The sequence below is a fragment of the Dipodomys ordii genome, unplaced genomic scaffold, assembly GCF_000151885.1.
Source record: "Dipodomys ordii isolate 6190 unplaced genomic scaffold, Dord_2.0 Scaffold31, whole genome shotgun sequence".
In the NCBI taxonomy this organism is placed as follows: Eukaryota; Metazoa; Chordata; class Mammalia; order Rodentia; family Heteromyidae; genus Dipodomys; species Dipodomys ordii.
The window spans coordinates 9202333-9222665 of record NW_012267247.1 but is presented as its reverse complement, the minus strand read 5'-3'; the positions used below and the strand labels follow the sequence as shown (position 1 = coordinate 9222665).

Genomic DNA, 20333 nt, shown 5'->3' with positions numbered 1-20333 from the left:
GTGGCTCAGTGGTAGAGTGCTTGCCTTGCATGCATGAGGCCCTGGGTTCGATTCTTCAGCACCACATAAGCAGAAAAAGCCAGAAGTGGCACTATGGCTCAAGTGGTAGAGCACTAGTCTTGAGCTGAAGAGGTGAGGAACAGTGCCCAGGCCCAGAGTTCAGGCCCCATGACTGGCCAAAACAAAACAAAAGAAAGATTATAAGCTTGAGTCACCATATCTAACACGGAAACCAAAAAAGTTCCTCAGTGACTATGACAGAACTGTGGTAGGAGGTGGGGCACTGGTCCATGGGGGTCAGTGCTATAGTCCCCTAACAAGATGGAAGTCTGCAGAGAGCAGCTTCTCCCAGGTAGCCTGTCTTAAGAGATTGTCTGGTTACATATGTTCTTTGTGTTAGCTGTTGATGAATGCCAAACAAGTTGGCAGACATCTGCATCCAATGCTATCTCCTGACGAGTGTTCTCTGCATCAAAGGAGTTTTTCCCAGGCCTACCAAAATCTTTTGCTGTCACTAACTAGTGGTAGATGACCCTAGGATTAGGCCCATCTGTACACAGCTGACTACTATGCAGCTAGAGCAGCTACTTATGGAAGCTCCTGTGAATGCAAAGAGGAAGTCAACAACAGTGGCAAGGGGTGCAGTCGGGAAGGGAACTATGAAGCAGGTTTGGGGTCAAGACCAAGGTCTATGCCACTTGAAAGTGGTACTGGGATTTGAACTCAGAGCTTTACATTAACAAGCTAGGTAAATGTGTTACTACTTGAAGCACACATATTTTTCTTTTCTCTCTCTCTCTCTCTCTTTTTTTTGTTGGTTGTGGGGCTTGAACTCCGGGCTTGGGTGCTGCTCCACAGCTCTTCAGCTCAAGGTAACCGGCTCCACCGCTTGAGCCACAGTGCCACTTCCAGTTTTCTAGTGGTTAATTGGAGATAAGAGTCTCACAGACATTCCTGCATGGGCTGGCTTTGAACTGCAATCCTTAGATCTCAGCCTCCTGAGTAGCTAGGATTACAGGCATGAGCCACTAGTGCCTGGCACACTTTTTTCTTTACTGTGGTTATTTCTGAGATACGACCTTTCTTTTTTTATGGGCCAGCCTGGACTATGATCCTATTTTCACTTTCCACCTTTCCATCTGGTGAAAAGGTGACTGGTTGGTGCCACCAAGTCCAGTCTTTTCCGTTGTGATGGGATTTTCTGAACTTTATTTATTTTCTTGCCAGTCCTGGGGCTTGAACTCAGGGCCGGGTGCTGTCCCTGAGTCTTTATGTGTTCAAGGCTAGCCATCTATCACTTGAGCCACAACACCACTTCTAGGTTTTTCTGAATCTATTGGAAATAAGAGTCTCATGGACTTTCCTGCCCTGGTTAGATTCGAACAGCGATCATCAGATCTCAGCCTTCTGAGTAGCCAGGATTATAGGTGTGAGCTACCAGCATCTGGCTTCTTGTCAACTTTTTTTGCCTAGGTCTTCCTAGAACAAAGATCCTCTGGATCTCAGTCTCATATGTAGCTGGAATAAGAGGTTTACATCATTCACCCAGCTTTTTCTATTGAGATGAGGTCTATGAACTTCTTTTAGCAGGGCTTGACTTGAACCATAATCCTCCTGGTCTCCTCTTGAGTAGCTAGATTACAGGTATGAGCCACCAGCACTGACCTTGTGCCATTTAAAGGCACACTGGATTTACCTGATGGTAGCCAGTAAACTGACCATAGGGTCAGCAAATGTACATTTGGGGAAAATAGCCAATGAAGCATCCTCACAATGCATGATGGTTTTTAAAAGGCTTGGAGTCAGGTAAAGGACCTCAAACAATGTTTTAGCTACCTAAGAGAGTGCTCACTGCTGTGTAACTACAGAGACAAAGGATAAACTGCAGAATGAACATAGCCTTTGTGTTCAGCACTAGAGGACTAGGGTGTTGGGAAACAATCACAGGCAGCTGCCCTGGTCAGCAGGGACCAGTATGACTTTTCCTAGGGACCATGTGTACTTTCCAAAAGGGGGAGGAAATGACGATACAGCTACTAAGAGATGGCGAGACTCTCCAGGATTATGCCTGGGTAGCCACACATATGCTATGGTGTGAGGTCACAAAGAAAACCTGGAACCCTTCCTGGCCTCACCCTGAGTAGCCTGGGATATCTCCTATGCAGCCAGGGTCTGGGGATAGAGAGTGAAGCTCCTGGAGATTAGAGCACTTGGAAGCTGTACTTTAGTCAAAGCCCTTCTTAGATACTACCCCACTCCATGCCAGATCCTCTGAGGGACCTTCAACACTGACTAGCAAATAGTCTGTCAGAAAGTCTTAACTGCTGTCCTTGGACAGTCAGGAGAAGGTGGCTACCCTTCAGGGGTGTGAGGTGGTCTTCAGGTAGATGGGGTTCTGTTGGGGAGGAAGGAGGGATCCTCTGGGGGACATGGAGAGACTAGGGGAAGACCATTCTGTTCTTCCATAGGGACACTTCTTTTCTGTTAATCTTCCTAACAGAGGGATTAAGTGGGATAACAGGACCTTATTGCCATCTTATCTGCATAGCAGCTGACCAAGAAACACCTCCCAGATCCTACCCTGAGGGTCCTAGCCAGTCCTGTGCCCTGCACCCCACCCATCAAGAACTGGCTTGACAAATTAAATGGTACTAAATAAAGACCTTGAGGTTTTCAAAGTCCCGCTGGTACTTCTCCCGTAGTGTAGCTGCATCGCCCTCTAGCTCCTTGTGGCCCAACTCTTCCCGCATGACATCCATTTGGGCCTCTAGCTCCTGGATGCGCTCTCGCAGCCCGGTCATGGAGTCAGGTTCCCTGTCAGCCTCCTGGGCATCCCCAGACTCAGGCTGCCAGCAGGGGGAGGAAACTGAAAGAGCCTCAGGGTGCCGCTGTTGGCAGAGACCAAGGGTCTCTTGAAGGCTCCGTGCATAGTGCTCCTGCAGAGCTCTCAGCTCTTCTTCATGGATGGCCTGAAGTTCCTTGATCTTCAGCTGGAACCTATCTTCCAGTGTCTGCATCTGTTGTACATGCTGCCGCTCCATGTCCTGTTTATCTCTGACTGAGGCATCCAGCTGGCTCAGGACCCGGCTGCGCTCAGCCTGCAGTGTGTTCTCAGTGCGATTCAGCTGCTCCACCACACATCTGATCTCCTCTTCATACCTGCCCTGCAGGGCAAACATGCTCTCACTGTGTTTGCTTTCTGCTTCTTTGAGACACCTTTGCTGATGGTCTAGCTGATTCACCTTGGCCTTGAGCTCAGTGTTTTCCCTTTCAATGAGGGAGATCACCTCCAAGTATTCACTCTTTTGCTTACGAAGCAGTTCTTCATATTCCTCTCGCAGGACCCCAACTGCGTGTGCCTGCTCCTGGCAAGAAGGCCCCCTGGCTTTCCAGGATGCCTTATAGAACTGCAGTTCCTTTTCATACTCCAACCGAATTCTGCAGGCTGCATAGCACACTTGAGCTTGAATAATTGCATCTTGAACCAGTAATGAAGAATACTGACTGAGGCCTGCCAGACAAGCATTGTATGAGAGATTCTGGGACATCTGTAGAAGCTTCTGACAATTCCGGAGTGACTCTGAGGGTGGCAGAGCTGGCAAGGCAGCAGCGATCTCTTTGAGGACATTAGCTTTCTCCCTCAGCTGCTGGGCAAGCTCTTCCTGAATAGCAACAAGGATCCCAGGGCTTTGGTGGAGCAAGGGTTCCTGAGTGCCATCTGAACCTGGCCTCTGTACTTCTTCTAATGGGTTCAGGTCCCAGGATATCTGGCAACTGTCCTCAACGTGTGCTGGATACTCAAGGGCTTCTGAAATCTGCTGCATCATTCTCTCAAAGCCAGGGGTTTGGTAAGCACCCAGGATTTCCCTCAGCATACACTTGTGCTGCTGTAGGGCTGTCTGGGTCCCCTGTAGAGTCTCCTGGACTCTCTGAAGCCTACGGTGGAATGACTCCCTTATGAACTGTGTGGCAAAGCTGAGCTCTGCTCGGACCCATGTGGCTTCAGCCAGACCTTGGGGCACATGCTGTTGTTCACCTCCTGATGTATCAGTTGCCTCTTCTCCCAGTGTCACCAAGTGCTTACTAAGGGACTGGACCTGGCTCCAGAACTCACCATCCACTAACACTTTCTTGGCCCAGGCTTCCACTGAAGCCCCAGAGGAGACAATGGCACTTTCTCCTTCCAGTGGCCACTCTCCTGACTGAGCAAGCTCATGAAGAACACGAGATACATCAGAGGTTGTGTTCTTTAAAGAATCTGCTATTTGGTTAATGAGTGAAGCCTCCAGGGCTATCTGATCAGAGAGCAGCTTCATGTGCTCTTGCTCACTCAGCACTGACTGGCCGGGTTGCTGTGTGAGGGCTGCCATTTTACCCTCCACAGAATGCCCTTTCTCCTGCCCAGCCTCGACTCCGCTTTCTGCAAGGGCTGCCCAGGGTTGCAAGGCTTCAATGGCACTCAGGAGTGCATTCTCTACATTGGCCAGGGAGGCTGCACGTGTGTCCTGTTCATCCTCCTGGTCGGCCTTTGGCAGAGACTTCAACTGTTCTCGGCAGTTTTCTAAGCATGACAGGGCATGGCTGTTCTTTGCTTGGAAGTCTCCCAACTCCCCAACGTGGTTCTCAATGCTTGTGGCCCTCTCCTGCCTCTCCTGCTCCAGCTGGGAGGCCAGTGCACCCACCTGCAGCAAGCTGGTACGGAGCTGCTCACGGAGCTGTGCCTCAGTGCCAGCCCACTGGTGGTGCAATGCAAGCAGCGCCTCGTGGCTCTGGCCCTGCTGGCTCTCTAGTCTCACAGTCACATCCTTGAGTTTCTCCTCCGTGACATAGAGCTTGGTCTCCAGGGAGTGGATTATGGAGAGGTATGTCTCGGAGTCTCCTGTTGTGGGCAGTGTACTGGGGGTGGCCTCTGAGGACATGCTCTCCTCCGAGGGGGACCGGTCCTGGCTGGTGTCTGATGATGTGCTGCTGGTCCAGGTCTTCTCAGATCCCTCAGGGTGGATGTATTTTTGGCACTGGATGGTGGAGAACCGTATTCTTTGCCTTTTAACACCAGATGCTCCCTGGTCAGGCTTGGCTGTGCTCTGTGGATGTCCTTCTCTATCAGGCACTTCCACAGACTTGGAGGACACGGCATGCTCTTCTCTGTCAGGGCTGCCATTGCCACTCTCCTCTCCCAGACCAGTGCTAGGGTCCTCATTCTCCAGCTTAATGTGGGGAAAGCCTAGAGGTGCTCCAGCAGCTGGGAGTTGTTGATCCAAGAGCAGAACACCATCCTCCTCCGTGTCCTCGGGAGTGCTCTGAGGCTCTTCCACATCCTTTGGAGAGTCACTTGTAAACTTCCGTAGAATCTTTTCCTTTGCTTGCAGCTTAATTTCTGTTTCCTCTAAGCTGCTCCCCAAGGCAACCATTTTAACCAAAGCCTCATTGAGATCCTGGTCTTTCTTTTCCAGAGCTCTCTCATGTACTTCCTTAATGTGCTTCAGCTCTTCTTCCTTCTCTCTCAGCAGAGTGCGCATGCTCTGCAGCTGGCCAGAGACTCTGCGGTGTGAGTGCTCCAGGCTCTGGTAGTCGGCCTCTCTTCCTCTCAGCTTCTCCCGGAGCTCGGCCACGTCCCCATCAGACATGGCCACACGTTCCATAAGCTCTTGGAACCTCTGCCTGATGAGGTCTCGCTCATCACGGAGGCCTTGCACATGCTGGGCAAGCTGGCGGATGCTGGCTTCCCGGGCTTCCAGCTGTTCCTCTAACTGGTGTACTTGCTCACTGCCCTCACATGTGGCACTCAGCTTCTCTTTCTGGAGGGCCTCCACCTGCTGTGCATGGCCCTGCAGCTGGTCCTCATAGGCACTGGCCTTGTCTTCAACTTCTTTCAGGTTCTGCAGCAGGGCCTGCTTTTCCTCCTCACAGCTCTCTAGCAGCAGTGTGTAGTTCCTCTGCAGCTTTTCCTCCATCAGCCGCTGGGCCTGCTCACTGGCACCTAGCTGCTGGCTGAGGTCAGCAATGCGCTCCTGTAGCCTCTGCACCTCCTTCTGCCGATCCCGCTGCAGCGCCTGCTGTGTCTCCAGGTTCCGCAACTCCTGAGTCTTCTCTAGCAGTAGGGCCTCAGCACTCTTGAGTTTCTGTTCACTGGCCTTCAGCTGGCCGCTCAGGGCAGCCTCACTGTGTTGCCGCTCTTCCAGCTGCTCGCGGACTCTACCTTGCTCCATCTTCAGCTCACCTTTGAGTTTGGCTAGTGCCTGCTCCTTGATGGCCAGCTCAGCAGCAGCATTGCTGAGCCTCGCTTGCAGGCTCCGGATCTCGGCCTCATGGTGCCGGATCGCATCCTTGGCCTCCCCATAGCTACGTTTCAGGGTCTGAATCTGCTGTGTGATCAACTCCTGCCGCTGGCACTGGGCTTCCAGCTCACTTTGGAGGTCTTGGTTGACTCTATGGAGCCTCTGCCAGGCACCGGACGGGGAGGTGGCCACTTCAGTCTTAAAAAAATCGATTAAATACTAGTTAGTAACACTCGGGCCTCCCCGTTCTGAGTGTCACACCTCTGGCCAGGATCAACCACAGAAAAGCTTCTTGGTGGGTTTGTCTTTTATCCTTTGCACAACATTTTTTTTTCCCATTAAAAAAAATCCAACACATTAGCTGCTTCCAGGTGTACAGAAAACATGGACAATAACATCAAAAAATAGCTCTAACCAGTTTCTAGGAGAAATAAACCAAACAAAACTGAGTAATGGAACACACTGAGAAGCAAAACGGAGACGGAAGGGCTATAGAAGACGACGGGGAGTGGGACGAGGCAGCACAGCATCTGCATCTGTTTATTTTGCAAAACAACAAGTATGGAGGTCTAGACCACAAATCTAAGTAAGTGCAAGGGGCAGGTAAGTGATGTCACTTCCTTCCAGCAGAGGGTAGGAAGGAAGGCAAGGAGCTGCTCAGAAAATGTCAGGGAGTGACATTCCGGAACGGTTTCCTTTGGAAAGCGTAGCCAGGCCTCCATGGTAATGGGAAGAACTAATTTCTACCTGCAAGAAGACAGAATGAGGGGGAACGAAAACTAAGGGGCAATATATGATAAGTATCAAAATAAACCTTTGTGGAGTTCAAAATAAGAGAGTGAAGCATGCAAAAAACAAAACACAAATAAAACTCCCAAACATGTGGAAGAGACAGAATATAACATAGGAGAAAAACAACATGAAGAAGACTGAGTAGAGCCCCACCTACAATCTAGCCTGCCTAGGTTCCCCTTGGTCTGCTGATGGGGATACCACAGATGTGACACTCAGTTAAGTTCTAGTTTGATGCCAAAGCATGCAGGCCCCTCCCAGCAGTTAGCACAGCACCTCCCACCCCACCCCTCAACAGTCATACTTGTCAGCCTCAGCCCCAAAGTCCCTGCCCTTTCTAACTTGACTACAAACATTTCCAAAGTTTGGGAAGGAGGGGCAGTCACTGGTTATTTGAGTGTGAAAGAGCAGTGTGGCTCAGTGGTGATCAACAGGGCCTTCAGTGTAGGCACATGAAGGGGATCCATGTTAAGACACATAGGCAAGTTCCCAGGTTAGCAATGTGCAAAGCCATCCACAGTGTCTTTACCATCTGATCTGCATCCAGTTCTGTAGGATGGGGCCCCAACCAAGAACAAAACTCTGTCACAAACAGGGAGGCATATATGAATGACCAAAGGCCCTCACTGAAGGACAAGGAGGAGGGGCCATCTGTCACGGCCAGTTCTTTTTTTTTTGTTTTTGGTCGGTCGTGGGGCTTGAACTCTGGGCCTGGACGCTGTCCCTGAGCTCTTCAGCTCAAGGCGCGCGCTCTACCACTTGAGCTACAGCGCCACTTCCGGTTTTCTGGTGGTTTATTGGAGATAGGAGTCTCACGGTCTCTCCTGCCTGGGCTGGCTTTGAACCACGATCCTCAGATCTCAGCCTCCTGAGTAGCTAGGATTATAGGCGTGAGCCACCAGCGCCCGGCACGGCCAGTTCTTGAGCTAAGAGTCTAAACTGGGCAAAGCAACAACTTTGCTGCAAGGGAAGAAGTACAGATACATGAGAAGAAGAAGAGAGAGGCCAAGTGCTTGTGCAGCAGAGGAGACAGTGGGTGGGTGGGTGGGTGGGTGGGGAGGCAGGAAGATAGGCTCCAATCAGAAGGCATCCAAGCCTCCGTGATCTTTTTCCTGCCAGGGATGACGAAGCTTAAGTAAGTCACTCAACAGTGTTGAAAACTCACCACAGACACTCTGGGTCTTTGATAGTCTAAGGCCCTTGGGTATCACTATAGCATACTATAGCATGCACAGGCAGGAAGCTGCTGCTGAGGGAGGAGCCCTTGCTTCTGGGATCAATGGCAGGATCAAGACTTGACCCTAGGCCCTGACTTCAATTCTCCATTCTTGGCCTTTGCAAGAGTTTGATTTTAGTTCTGCTACCCCCATGCTACTGCTCCCCAGCACTTGTCCACCCTCTGCCAGCATGACAGCACCATAGGTCAGGAGTGTGAGTTTCAAACTAGCACAGGGTCTAGGGTATGGTGGGGCACTGATTCCTGCCTTGTAACACATCTACATCAGGGCTGCTAGACCCTGAGGTTGTGAGAGCAGCCAGGACTCTATGGCAGACAACTTCTGTAACAGAGGAACATTGGGCATATGCTACTGGCTGGGGCTGCCACCATTTTGCAGAAATTTTAGTCTGGTAAGAAAGTAACATGGGTCCCTAGTACAGTTTGACAGCCTAGAACTCCATAGTGTGGTAGAGACAAAGGAGGGGATGGGGCCTGAACTTGTAGTTGGTCATAAGAAAGCCCTTAGTCTGCTGGACTTGCCAACCTATACAATGGGACCAATGCTGCTATTGTGGAAACAATTAGAAATGGCATGCAGATGTTTGGTATTCATTAAAAAAAATATGCTGATAAGAGAGCCAAAAGGAGAGATCACCCAGATGATTTCATTAGAGAAAAAAAACTTTAGGTGAAGGGTTTCAGGTACATTATTCCAAATGTCACAGTAGGAGGGACATGAACACAGAGCACTCCTCACATTGAGAGCCCTGGTCCTTGGAGGAGAGGAGCTAAGGCCATTCCACCAGCTTTGCACATTCCTAACCTATAGGCCTGAGTAAGACCTTTCACACTGAAGCCCCTGGGTGTACTGCAGACCTGGCAACCACTCTGCCCTACCTGCAACACATAGCCCTCCCGGGCTGTCTGCTCTCGACCCAGGGCCACCCTCAGCTGGTCTTGCAGGAGTCGGTTCTGCTCCAGAAGGTCCGAAGCCTCCTTCTGACTCTGCTCCAGCTGTTGGTAGAAAGATACATGATCTTAAACATGATGACAAGCAAACGAAAGTAGCCAGATAACTGGCTTTGCTCCATAGAAGCCTTCCAGTTACAGGCAGTAGTCTAGGATTCTGGGCCTCCACATCTATGGCATTTGGAACTGAAAATTCCAGCTCAAGCTGTATATGAGACTAGCATCTTTGCTACCTTCTAGGGTGTGGGAGACAGGCTGTGATTCTCTGCCTCAGAGTACCCTTTGGCACTCACATGGCTTCTTCTGTACATGTTCACAAATGTACCATGCAAGTCTTAAGACTCATTTGGAAAGTGCATTTCTGAGGAGGCAGCGCCTCACTGAGAAGTGAGGGTTTTGAATCTTTGTGAGAAGGAAGATCATACTATGGGGCACTCCAGTCGTCCTTCACATGGTCATGTAGGTCATGGCTACTATAGTCAGTAGAGTCCCAAGCAGGCCCCATTTCAGGTCCTGCTAAGGCTTCAAGTGAAACTCCCATGTAAGGTTCTGCTTGCAAAAAGCTTTCCTGCCCTCAAACAAGATATGGAAACATGTGAATAAGCTCTTTACATTTTTGCTTTCAAATTCGTTCATTCACCCATTCCAGCAAAAAGCTGGAAGTGGAGCTATGGTTCAAGTGGTTAAGTGTTAGCCTTGAGCAAAAAGAGCCAGGCAAGAGCATAAGGACCTGATTTCAAATGCCAGTACCACCACAAAAATCAAAGTAGAAAAGTCAAAGTGATAATGTTAGTGATAACTATCAGCCTCAAAGATTTAATAAAATGGAAAAGTGATGAGAAATGTCAGTGCTAAGATAGCAGAAAATGTATAGGAAACTTAGAAGGCTACACAGGTTAAGTATCCCTTATCCAAAATGCTTCAGACTTGAGGTAGATATGTAGCTAAAGTAAGTGTCTGCCTAGTAAGAGCAAAGCCCCTCAGTTCAAGCCCCATTGCTGTCAAAATAATAACAACAATAACAATAATAATTTTTAAAAAGGACAAGCTGGGAACTCTGGTTCTTACCTGTAATCCTACCTATTAAGGAGGCTGAGATCTGACAATCATGGTTAGAAGCCAGCCTGGGCAGAAAAGTCATAGCAACTCCATTTCTAATTAACCAGAAAAATCCCAGACTACAATGTGGCTCAAGTTGAGTTCTAACTGTGAGTGAAAAAGCTGAGCAAAAGCATAGGCCAGGTGTCCATGGCTGGTGCCTATGATCCTACCTTCTCAAGAGGCTAAGATCATGGTTTGAAGCCGGCATGGGCAAGAAAGTCTTTAAAATTCTTTTTTTTGCTAGTTCTAGGGATTGGACTCAGGGCTTGGGCACTGTCCCAGAGCTTCTTTTGCTCAAGGCTAGCACTCTACCACTTGAGCCACAGCACAATTTCCGGCTTTTTCTGTTTATGTGGTATTGAGGAACTGAACCTGGGCTTCATGCAAGCTAGGTAAGCACTCTACCACTAAGCCATACTCCCAGCCCAAGTCCTTGAAATTCTTATCTCCAACTAACCACAAAAAACAGGAAGTAGAGCTGTGGCTCAAGTGGTGGAGCACTAGACTTGAACACAAAAGCTCAGGGATATGGGCTGGGAAGGTGGCTCAGTGGTAGAGCACTTGCCTTTCATGCATGAGGCACTGGGTTTGATTCCTCAGCACCACATAAGCAAAAAGAAAAAAGCCAGAACTGGCGCTGTGGCTCAAGTGGTAGAGCGCTAGCCTTGAGCTGAAGGACAGCGCCCAGGCCCAGAGTTCAGGCCCCACGGCCGGACCCAAAAAGAAAAAGAAAAAAAAAAAGCTCAGGGATAATACCCAGGGTCCTGAGTTTAAGCCATAGGACTGGCATTTAAAATATAAGGTCCTGAATTCAAGCCTCAGTACTAGCATGAACACACACACACACACACACACACAGAGATATAATACCTGAGACCTTTAGTACTTCAGACATTTTTCTTATACAATCTGGAATAATCATATATAGAAAGAGCAACTGTACTAGTGTCCAAGTTTAAACATGAAATTCACTTATGTTTTATTTTTATCTTACATATGCAGTCTGAAGGTAACTTTATATAGAAATTTTCGTTTTGGCAGTGTTGGGGATCAAATCCTATATATGCTAGGCAGGTGCACTTAACAGTAAAAGCTCCCATATTGTATTTTAAATAATTTTCTGTGTAAAGCAGTTTCAAGGGGTGTTTGTGGTATCATGTTGATGCTCACAAGATTTTGGATTGAACTAAGGATGCTCACCCTGTATCCTCCTTGGCCACAGAATTGACCAAACCCAAGCACATTTGTGATCCCAGGATTCCCTTTCTGGAGAAAACACCATATGCCAGGAATTCAGGGGCTGGATCCTGCAGCTCTGCACATGTCCTGGAAGGGCCTGCATCTATCTAACTCTTGCCCTGCCCTGGCTCACCACAGCCTGTTTTCATATCCTCAGTATCTGGGGGCCCAGCCTTTGTCTCCCATGCCTGCACCTTGTCCCTTTCAAGTCTGATTGACTGTCGCTTGGCCACTGTCAAAGCAAGTGGCTTGTATCTGCTTCTAACTTTGGCCTGCTCCCCTCACTTGTGCAGATCAAAACCTAACTCCACTCATACCCCTCCACTGAAAATCTTTAGCTTGCACCATCTGACAGGTGGAAAGGGCCCACTATGGGCCTTGTTCACAGTGCAAACCACCATACTGGGAACTCCTCCACTCTTCTGGAAAGGTGCACTAGCCCTCTTCACCAGGAGTCTCTCAGTTTCCACCTCAAGTGTAAGAACTTGCCCTTGTTCCTGTTTCCTCTTGCAGGTCTATGAGGGAAAGACTTTGTGGCTGGACTCACAAGCCACAGCTGGGCAGAGCTGGAACTCAGCATAGACTGCTGCAGGGAAGGAACTGCCCTGCATTACCTCCTTTTCCAGCAGAGAAGTAAGCTCATGTGTGGAGAGTCGGTCACTTCCATCCTCTGAGGACAGGTGCAAGGGGGCAATGGGCACCTGCTTTTCTTCCCGTAGAGGAGTAGTCTCCACTTGATGCCATCGCTGCTCTATCTCCACATGAACATTTTGTGTCTTGAGATCAGTTCCTGGAAGCCCTGGGCTCCGGTCAACGTCCATGCGTAGAGCTATGTCCTCAGCGCTGGGTCCATCTACTGTGTCCAGCACCCCAAAGCGCTTGCGGCGCTCTTCCCGTCGCCTAGCACGTTCCCGCTCCAACTCTCCAGATTCTGCTTCAGGATGACCAGGGTCACGGGAATCAGAGGGCCTTGTGGCACTGGCCCTCTCTTGTGCCAAAGCCTGCTGGATGGGGCGGAACTCAGCCCAGTCAAAGGTCTTAGAGCGGCCCTCCCGCCTTCGCTCTCGAGCACGGCTTCTCTTCTGTTCGGGATCGAGCTGTCCAGGGTCTACCTCTTGCTTCTCATGTGGCCTGGAAAAGGTCTCAAAAGATGAGCTGCTTTTGTTCTTTTCCTCTGGTAATGAGCTAAGGGCAGGGGAGGCAAACATAGTACTTGTTAGGGGACCTGAGACACCCTGGCCCATCACAGGGCCAGCTAAAGCAAGCCATAGCTGACCCAGATAGCTCCATGGCCTTCTTCTGTTCTCAAAGTGGCTTCCAAGAACAGAGAGAAGGAATGTGCCAGCAACTGGTTCTGATGGAGTAAGGAGGAAGAACTTCATATGTTCCCTAGGTTTCTAGTGCATATCCCTTTAGAAGATCCTGTGTGGGGAGTTTTGGGGTTCTGTCACCAAGATGATAGGAACAAGGAAGACAGGGCTTCCACGGGATCCACAGGCAGGAAGGACCCACGCAAATGGTATGGCAGATTCTGAAGCAACCCATGCTACACAGTGGTGAAAGAACTGGTCATCTCTTTAAAGGGCAAATGATCAGCTAATTTAAAAACCCACTCAGTCCATTCACATAACATGTGGGTCAATGTGAATGCTGAGATATGCTGTGGATAAAAAGGACAGGTAGTTTGTTTAGCCATAGCCCACACCACAGGGAAGAAGGCAGTGGCTCCCTCCTGACAAGGGAGATGGCCATGCCAGGCTGCATAAGTTGTGCAGGAGATGCTCAGCCTATCCAGCATTAGTAGAAGGGCAGAAGATGATCAGCTAGAATTCCTTCCTTTTCTAATCTGGTCTAAAGAAAGATTCCTGAGAACACCACTTCTCTACCAGAGGAAGAGCAGAGAGAGCAATGGCAACACAGCAAGAGGCTGGAAGTGGGTTCACTGGTAGCAGAGCCCAGTGACCACTGGCTAGCCCACCCAAGGCTAAAATAACAGTCCCTAATCCTGTCCAAGCCTTAGCAGAGTTCAAAGTGACCTTGGCCAGTGAAGGCTCAAGACAAGAAGGCTAAGGGGCACCTGTGTATACATCATGGCCAAAGAAAAAGGGGTTTATATTGCCTTCAGGGGTCATCAAAGTGCTTCAGAGCAGTAGGGTGGATGAGTCCAGTCTAACCAATGAATAAAAATGACCTAATGCTGGGCACCAGAGGCTCACAACTCTAATCCTAGCTAGTCAGAAGGCTGAGATGTGAGGATCAGATCTCAGTTTGAAGCCAGAATGAGCAGACAAATTTGAGACTCCAAATAGCCAGCAAAAAAGTAGTAGTAGCCATGAGCAAAAAAGGCAAGAGAATGAGGTCCTGAGTTCAAATATTAGTGATACTTGTGTGTGTGCACATGTACACACATGCATGCAAGGATGCACTCACACACACACACACACACACACACACACACACACACACACACACACACACACAGCTGGGAGTCATGGTGCAAATTATAATCCTAGCACTTGAGAGGGTGAAAAAGCAGGATCAGAGTTCAAAGCCAGCCTAGGTTACATAGTAATTCCGTCTCAAACACAACAAAATAAAATAAAGAGCCTTCTCAGAAAGGAAGGCTCTTTCATCATCATGAACTGAGACAGCAGGCTTAAGTTCAGATCTGTGTGGAGCATTGGGAAAGCATACAGGCGCAAGCAGAGTACAGCAACCTTGAGCTAGGATTCCAACAGGTATGTTTTCAGAGAAGGCTCCTCTATCCCTGAAAGCTGGTAGCGCTCTGCCACAGAATACAGGACAGTGATGAGAAGCACACGCCAATAGCTCTAACACTGTCATTCATACTTATAGTATCTTCTCAGTTTGCTGGGTACTGGTGGTTCACACCTGTAATCCTAGCTACTCAGGAGGCTGAGATCTGAGGATTGCAGTTCAAAGCCAGCCCAGTCAGTAAAGTCCGTGAGACACTTATCTCCAATAAACCACCAGAAAAACTGGAAGTGGCATTGTGGCTCAAGTGGTAGAGTGCTTGCCTTGAGGTAAAGAGCTGAGGGACAGCACCCAGGCCCAGAGTTCAAGCTCCACAACCAACAACAACAACAAAAAAGTTTCTTCTCAGTGTCTCGTGGTGAAGCAGTAAATAATTCAAGATTTTCTTCAACTCACAAGAGTCAACAGAACACAGGATAAAAAAAACCTTTTGGCTTCAAGATAACACTAGATTATGAAGTAGATAATAGCTTGCCCACTTTGGTATGAAAGGAAGCACACACCTAACCTCTGGGTTCATCCTTTGGGTCTCCAATCCTTCTTGGAACTGAAGGGCTATACATCATACATGTGAAAGGCTGCTCTCTGAAGCCACATGCAAATGTACAGCATGCATGAGAATGGGGTATTGGTTTTGTTTTTCTTTTTGGGGGGAGGGGTGGGGATAATAGTGTGATTTAAGCCACACTTATGTAACCTTATGCTTGCCTGCCTGCCTTCCTTTCTTTTCTTTCCTTCCTTCTCTCCCTCCTTCCTTCCTTCCTTTCTTTTTTGACTAGGATCTTGCTTTCTGGCTTGAGATCCTATCTATACTGCCCATGTAACTGGGATGACAGGATTGTGTGCCACTGTGCTCAGTTTTAGTTTTTTGTTTTTTTTTTTAATTAGCTGAGATGGGATTTTGTAAACTTTTTTGCCTGAGCTAGCCTCAACTAGATCTTCTGTATCTCTGCCTCCTGAATAGCTAGGATTACAGGTTAGTTATTATGTTGGCATGTGTTTTTGATACCAACTTCTCCCAGACATAACCCTCACCTTGCACATGCAGCCTAGGCATGGCAAAGATGTGGTAGCTTCATCTACTGCTGCTGCCTGAGCAAGGCAGGCCAAGTGCCTTTATCATTTTGCTCTAGGTACTCTTGCAGGTGCTGGGAGGGTACCATGTACCAGGCTTTGCTCCCAACTGGGCTAGCTATGGAGGTAAGGAGCTGCCACTCACCAACCAGCTCTAACAGTTCCTGAGAGACAACTGAGGGCAACTCTTCAGGTCTCAAACTACTGGTCTGTGACATGGGAACAGCTAGATACTGTTTGCTAACAAATGAAGTAATGGATACATGAGATACACAGGAAAGGAGGCTGACAGCAGGCATGGCTATGGCTGCCACAGGCTAGCACCTTCGTGATAGAAACACTTGTCAGCAAAGTACACTAACCAGGCTGAGAAAGAAATAGGGACTCCAGATGCATGAGGCTCTGAGGACTAGGAGGGTACAGCTGAGCTCAACACCATAGCCAGCCCCACACAGCACAGCCATCTCTACTTCTTCATGAAAACTGGCAGGTGCTTCACCTTCAGAACAAGAGGATGACATATGTCCCAAGGGGTATGAACAGGAGGTTAAGCCAGGACAGAACATACTTTTCCAACTTGGGTTTCAGCATTGAGTCTCAGAGAAGCTTTTCCTGGTTACACAGTAATCAGATGGCTAAGTGTTGGTAGCTCATGCCTGTAATCCTAGCTTTTCAAGCAGGTGAGTTCCAGGGATCATGATTCAAAGCCAGCTAAAGTAGTAAATTCCATGAGTCTCTTACTGCTAATTAACCAGCAAAAAGTTGGAAAAGCTGTGGTTCAAGAGGTAGAGTACCAATCTTGGGAGAAAAAGCTAAGGGACAGTGCCCAAGCCCTGTAGTCAAATCCCAGTACCAACATATGTGTGCATGCATGTACACAAGCACGCACGCACACACACAGATGGAGGAATGAAGAAAAAATGAAGAGCAAAGCTATAGTGGCCTGTCATCACCATCCTTTTGGAACTGCCATGATCCAGCCAGAGCACAGCTACCAGAGAGGGTCTACAGTGAAATCTGAAGTCAGGCCTGGGTGGCTGAATACTCAGACAGGATGATTTTGGTTTGTTTTGGTGGTTACAGGTTTATTTTTTTTATTTTTATTTTTTTTGTGGGTTGTGGGCTTGAACTCTGGGCGCTGTCCCTCAGCTCTTCAGCTCAAGGTGAGCCACAGCGCCACTTCCAGTTTTCTGGTGGTTAATTGGAGATAAGAGTTTCATGGACTTTTGTGCCTGGGCTGGCTTTGAACCATGATCCTCAGATCTCAGCCTCCTGAGTAGCTAGGATTACAGGCGTGAGCCACCGGCACCCAGCTGGTTACAGGGTTTGAACTGAGGGCCTCACACTTGCTCGGCTTGTTGGCTTGACTGGTGCTCTACCATTTGAACCACCCTTTGGTTCCTCTCACAGGATGGAAATCTGACAAGCTCAGTGCTAACAACAGGCATAAACATAATCTGTTTGACTGACCAGAGCAGCTTCTAAGAAGAGACCCCAACCCAAGGGAGAAAAACCAGAAAGCCACAAGGAGACTGAGCTGTCAGTACGACAGAGTGTAGTCAAGGGGAAGGGCAGGTGCAAAACCACAGATCCCTCATTGGGATGGCCAGGTACCTAAAGAAGGCACAAAGGACTCCCTTGGGCACCCCTGACAGTCTTACCTGGTCACATCTGGGGCTGTGGTTGGGTGTACATGCTTCATGATGGTCTGGATCCAGTTCCGCCGGATCCCTGATGTCATGGCTGACAAGGTGAACTCACCCTCCTTTGTCTACATGAAAGATACGGGTGTCATTAGTGGCCCTTGAGGGTGATGGGGGTGATATCTGCCTCCTACTTCCAAAGGGCAGACGAAATCCACAGGGAGAGAAGACCTACGTGTGCCTTGCTCAGCTATGCTCTCACAGAATCGTATATCATAGGGCACAGGCAGATGGACAAGGACAGCAAGTCTCATCTTAAAGGAACTTTCAGGGACTGGGAAGGCGGCTCAGTGGTAGAGCGCTTGCCTTGCATGCATGAGGCCCTGGATTCGATTCCTCAGCAGAAAAAGCTGGAAGTGGCGCTGTGGCTCAAGTGGTAGAGTGCTAGCCTTGAGCTGAAGAGCTGAGGGACAGCGCCCAGGCCCAGAGTTCAGGACCCATGACTAGAAAAAAATTTAAATTAAAAAAATAAATAAATAAAAGAAACTCTCAGCCTGGAGTGAAAAATGGAAATAGTATGTGGGGACAGTGGTGAAGGCAGCATATAGGGGGAGTGCACTGAGAGTCCAGGTCAGGGCCCTGCAGCCCCAATACAGGTACACAGGACAGCAAAGGGGAGAAGTGGACAAACATCAGGGGCTAATGGTAGTCTCCACCTGCTCAGGACAAAAGACTTAGGTACAACTGCTGTCACTGTCCAGATAATACAGGTCACGGAGGGAGGGACACACTGGGTGTCCCTGGATGGATAGGGGAAGGGAGGGGACCACCTTAGGTGTCAGGGGAAGCTCCTGTTAACAGTGGGGGATACTACAGCAGAATGGCACAAAGAAGCATGTGGCCTCAGAGACACAATCTGCATCCCCAGGTAGCTCTGCCCAGGCCTGCTCAGGAAGGAATGAGGCCCACATAAGTTGTCTACCTGCTTCTGCATTCAGAGGCTTATACTACAGCACTATCCTAGTATCCTATCTCAGGCTGCTCACAAACTCAGACATCATTTTATGATGAAATGACTAGGATAGCTTTGGGCCCAGCAATGGTGTGACCAGCTATTACAACTGTATTCTGGGAGGTACTGCCCTAGACTGCCTCCTTCTCCTCCTCTTCCTCCTCCCCCTTCTCCTCTACCGTGGGACAGCCACAGGCCCCACTCCTTCTTTGTGACCTTTAGCCCTTAGAGAGCACTGTGGTGTGAGTAATTCTTACCCCCTTCTCTGGGCCATCCCTCTCTACTCAAGGTGTGGGTGCTTCCCAGTCTAGACATTTGTAGCCGAGTTCTTTTCCAGCTCCAAAGATAAACATATGTATCCCATCATGTATTCTCCTAGATTCCTACTCTTGGCAAGATTTCAGGGGGTCCACCTTCTCCATTAAGCTGGATCACTGGCCAGGTCTATGTGGGCCTCATCATGCATAGGTTACCCATGGTGCAGAGACCTCTCTTATCTTTCTCTGCAGTGACACTCAGTCTCTCTACCACCACCATGCCCACTTACCAGGCCTCCTTTCTAGTTGCTCTACAAGACCTGGCAGCTACATCTTATGAACACACAACCTGCCTTGTTTGGCTGACACCTTCCAATGCTTTCCACAGCTTCAGGGCAGGATCAGCTAGCATTTGTTCATGGTACTTCCCCCACTTGCGCTCTGCACTCAGCTCCCTCCTCTGTGCCATCTCAGGACCCTCTGGACCAAACCCTTCTCTAGGAAGCAGCCCCATATTGAAATCAGTATCTTTAAACTTAGGACTCTCAAGCCCAGTAGCCCATCGCAGGGGCAAATTGGGGAAGGATCTACTGAGGGCAAAAAGGCCACCTCCACTATTAGACCTGGCTATCAGTGGGAGACAATAGATGAGTTCTCAGACTGTATAGGAGCACTGACCAGAGACACCTGCTGATTAAAATTGGCATAGAGGCAAGAATCCAAAGAACCAAGACTCACATTTTGGAGGGGTACTAAGGGCTAGCCCTGAAACCAGACCCTTGGTATATAAGCCTTGACCATTATACAGCTCCCTCACAGACACCTGCATCCATGAAGGGAATTAGTGAGGCTAACAAGAGCCTTTCCAATACAAAACACTCTGATCTTCAGAGTTACATACTGATCTCCTCTAAGTGTAGTACATCTGAGTCTGCCTCAAAGTGCTTCATCATCTCTGAATACAGTAACATAGTTGAGTTTCTAAGCCCAAAACGTTGAAGAACTTTTTGGTGATCTCACCAGAGTCATCACAGCCTCAAGTAAGAAACCAAGTCCCATAGCCTGGCCTACAGGAGCAGCTCTCTATCTGCCACAACTCTTAGGGCTCGTGTGAGGAAAGAAAGTCTGCCCTGTGCAGGAAAATGGCCAGGGCCCTGCAAGCCTGGAGTTCTGTGAGTAACCACAGTGCTACTTGGGGCCCAACTAAGACCTTACATGTAGTGTCATTGACAAGGCAACTTATGTCAGAAAGGTCCAAACACAAATCATGAATGAAATCAGTTGGCCCCTGGGGAAGGCCTAGAGAGGAAATGGTCCACAAAAGCAAGAACTTGGTAGACCATAGCAGTTAGGAAGCCTCCATGAAAACAGCACCAAGGCCCAGATGAGCTTCCTTGAAATGCTCTGCATATGCCTCACATCAAGTTCCAAGGTAACATGTCTCTAAAAACAAAGAAACTATGGGACACACACACACAATGAGTTCCTTCTTTGGAATGGTTCTGACTGAACAAAACTGGCTACAGTAAAACTAATAATAAAAACAGCAATTTCTTGACTTTTGTGAGACATTCTAGACAATTCTGGAGGGGGAAGGTTGTTTTGCAAATCCCTGCATTTACAATTATATCAGAATTTAGAGCAGATATGGCAGGTGGGAATTAAAAAAAAGCTTCTCTGGGATTTAAATAATTAGCAAATGATATAATTTTTATTCCCTATACCCTACACCCTCCCAATCAATGGCTCTAAACTCCAGTATTAAAATTACAAGACTGGGTGTGCTAGTTCACCCCTGTAGTTCCAGCAACTTGGGAGGCAGAGACTATGACTGAGGTTGAGGTTGCCCCAGGCAAAATGATTGAGATCTGAAAAATAAAGCAAAAAGGGCTGGGGGGCATGGTTCATTCAGTGGTAGAATCCCTCCTTAGCAAGTTCAAGGCCTTGAGCTCAAACCTCAGTACTGCCATTTTT

General features: G+C 48.6%; 1 protein-coding gene across 1 annotated transcript in view; it reads right to left on the bottom strand.

Moving 5' to 3' along the window:
• Mprip (myosin phosphatase Rho interacting protein) overlaps positions 1-20333 on the bottom strand; it is a 202192-nt gene that overhangs the window by 16516 nt on the left and 165343 nt on the right. The window contains exons 15-17 of the mRNA XM_013016338.1: positions 17109-17218; positions 12213-12783; positions 9187-9303 (exon numbers count right to left, since the gene is read on the bottom strand). Of these exons, the coding sequence (XP_012871792.1) occupies positions 9187-9303; positions 12213-12783; positions 17109-17218 (798 nt within the window). The remainder of the gene's footprint in view (positions 1-9186; positions 9304-12212; positions 12784-17108; positions 17219-20333) is intronic.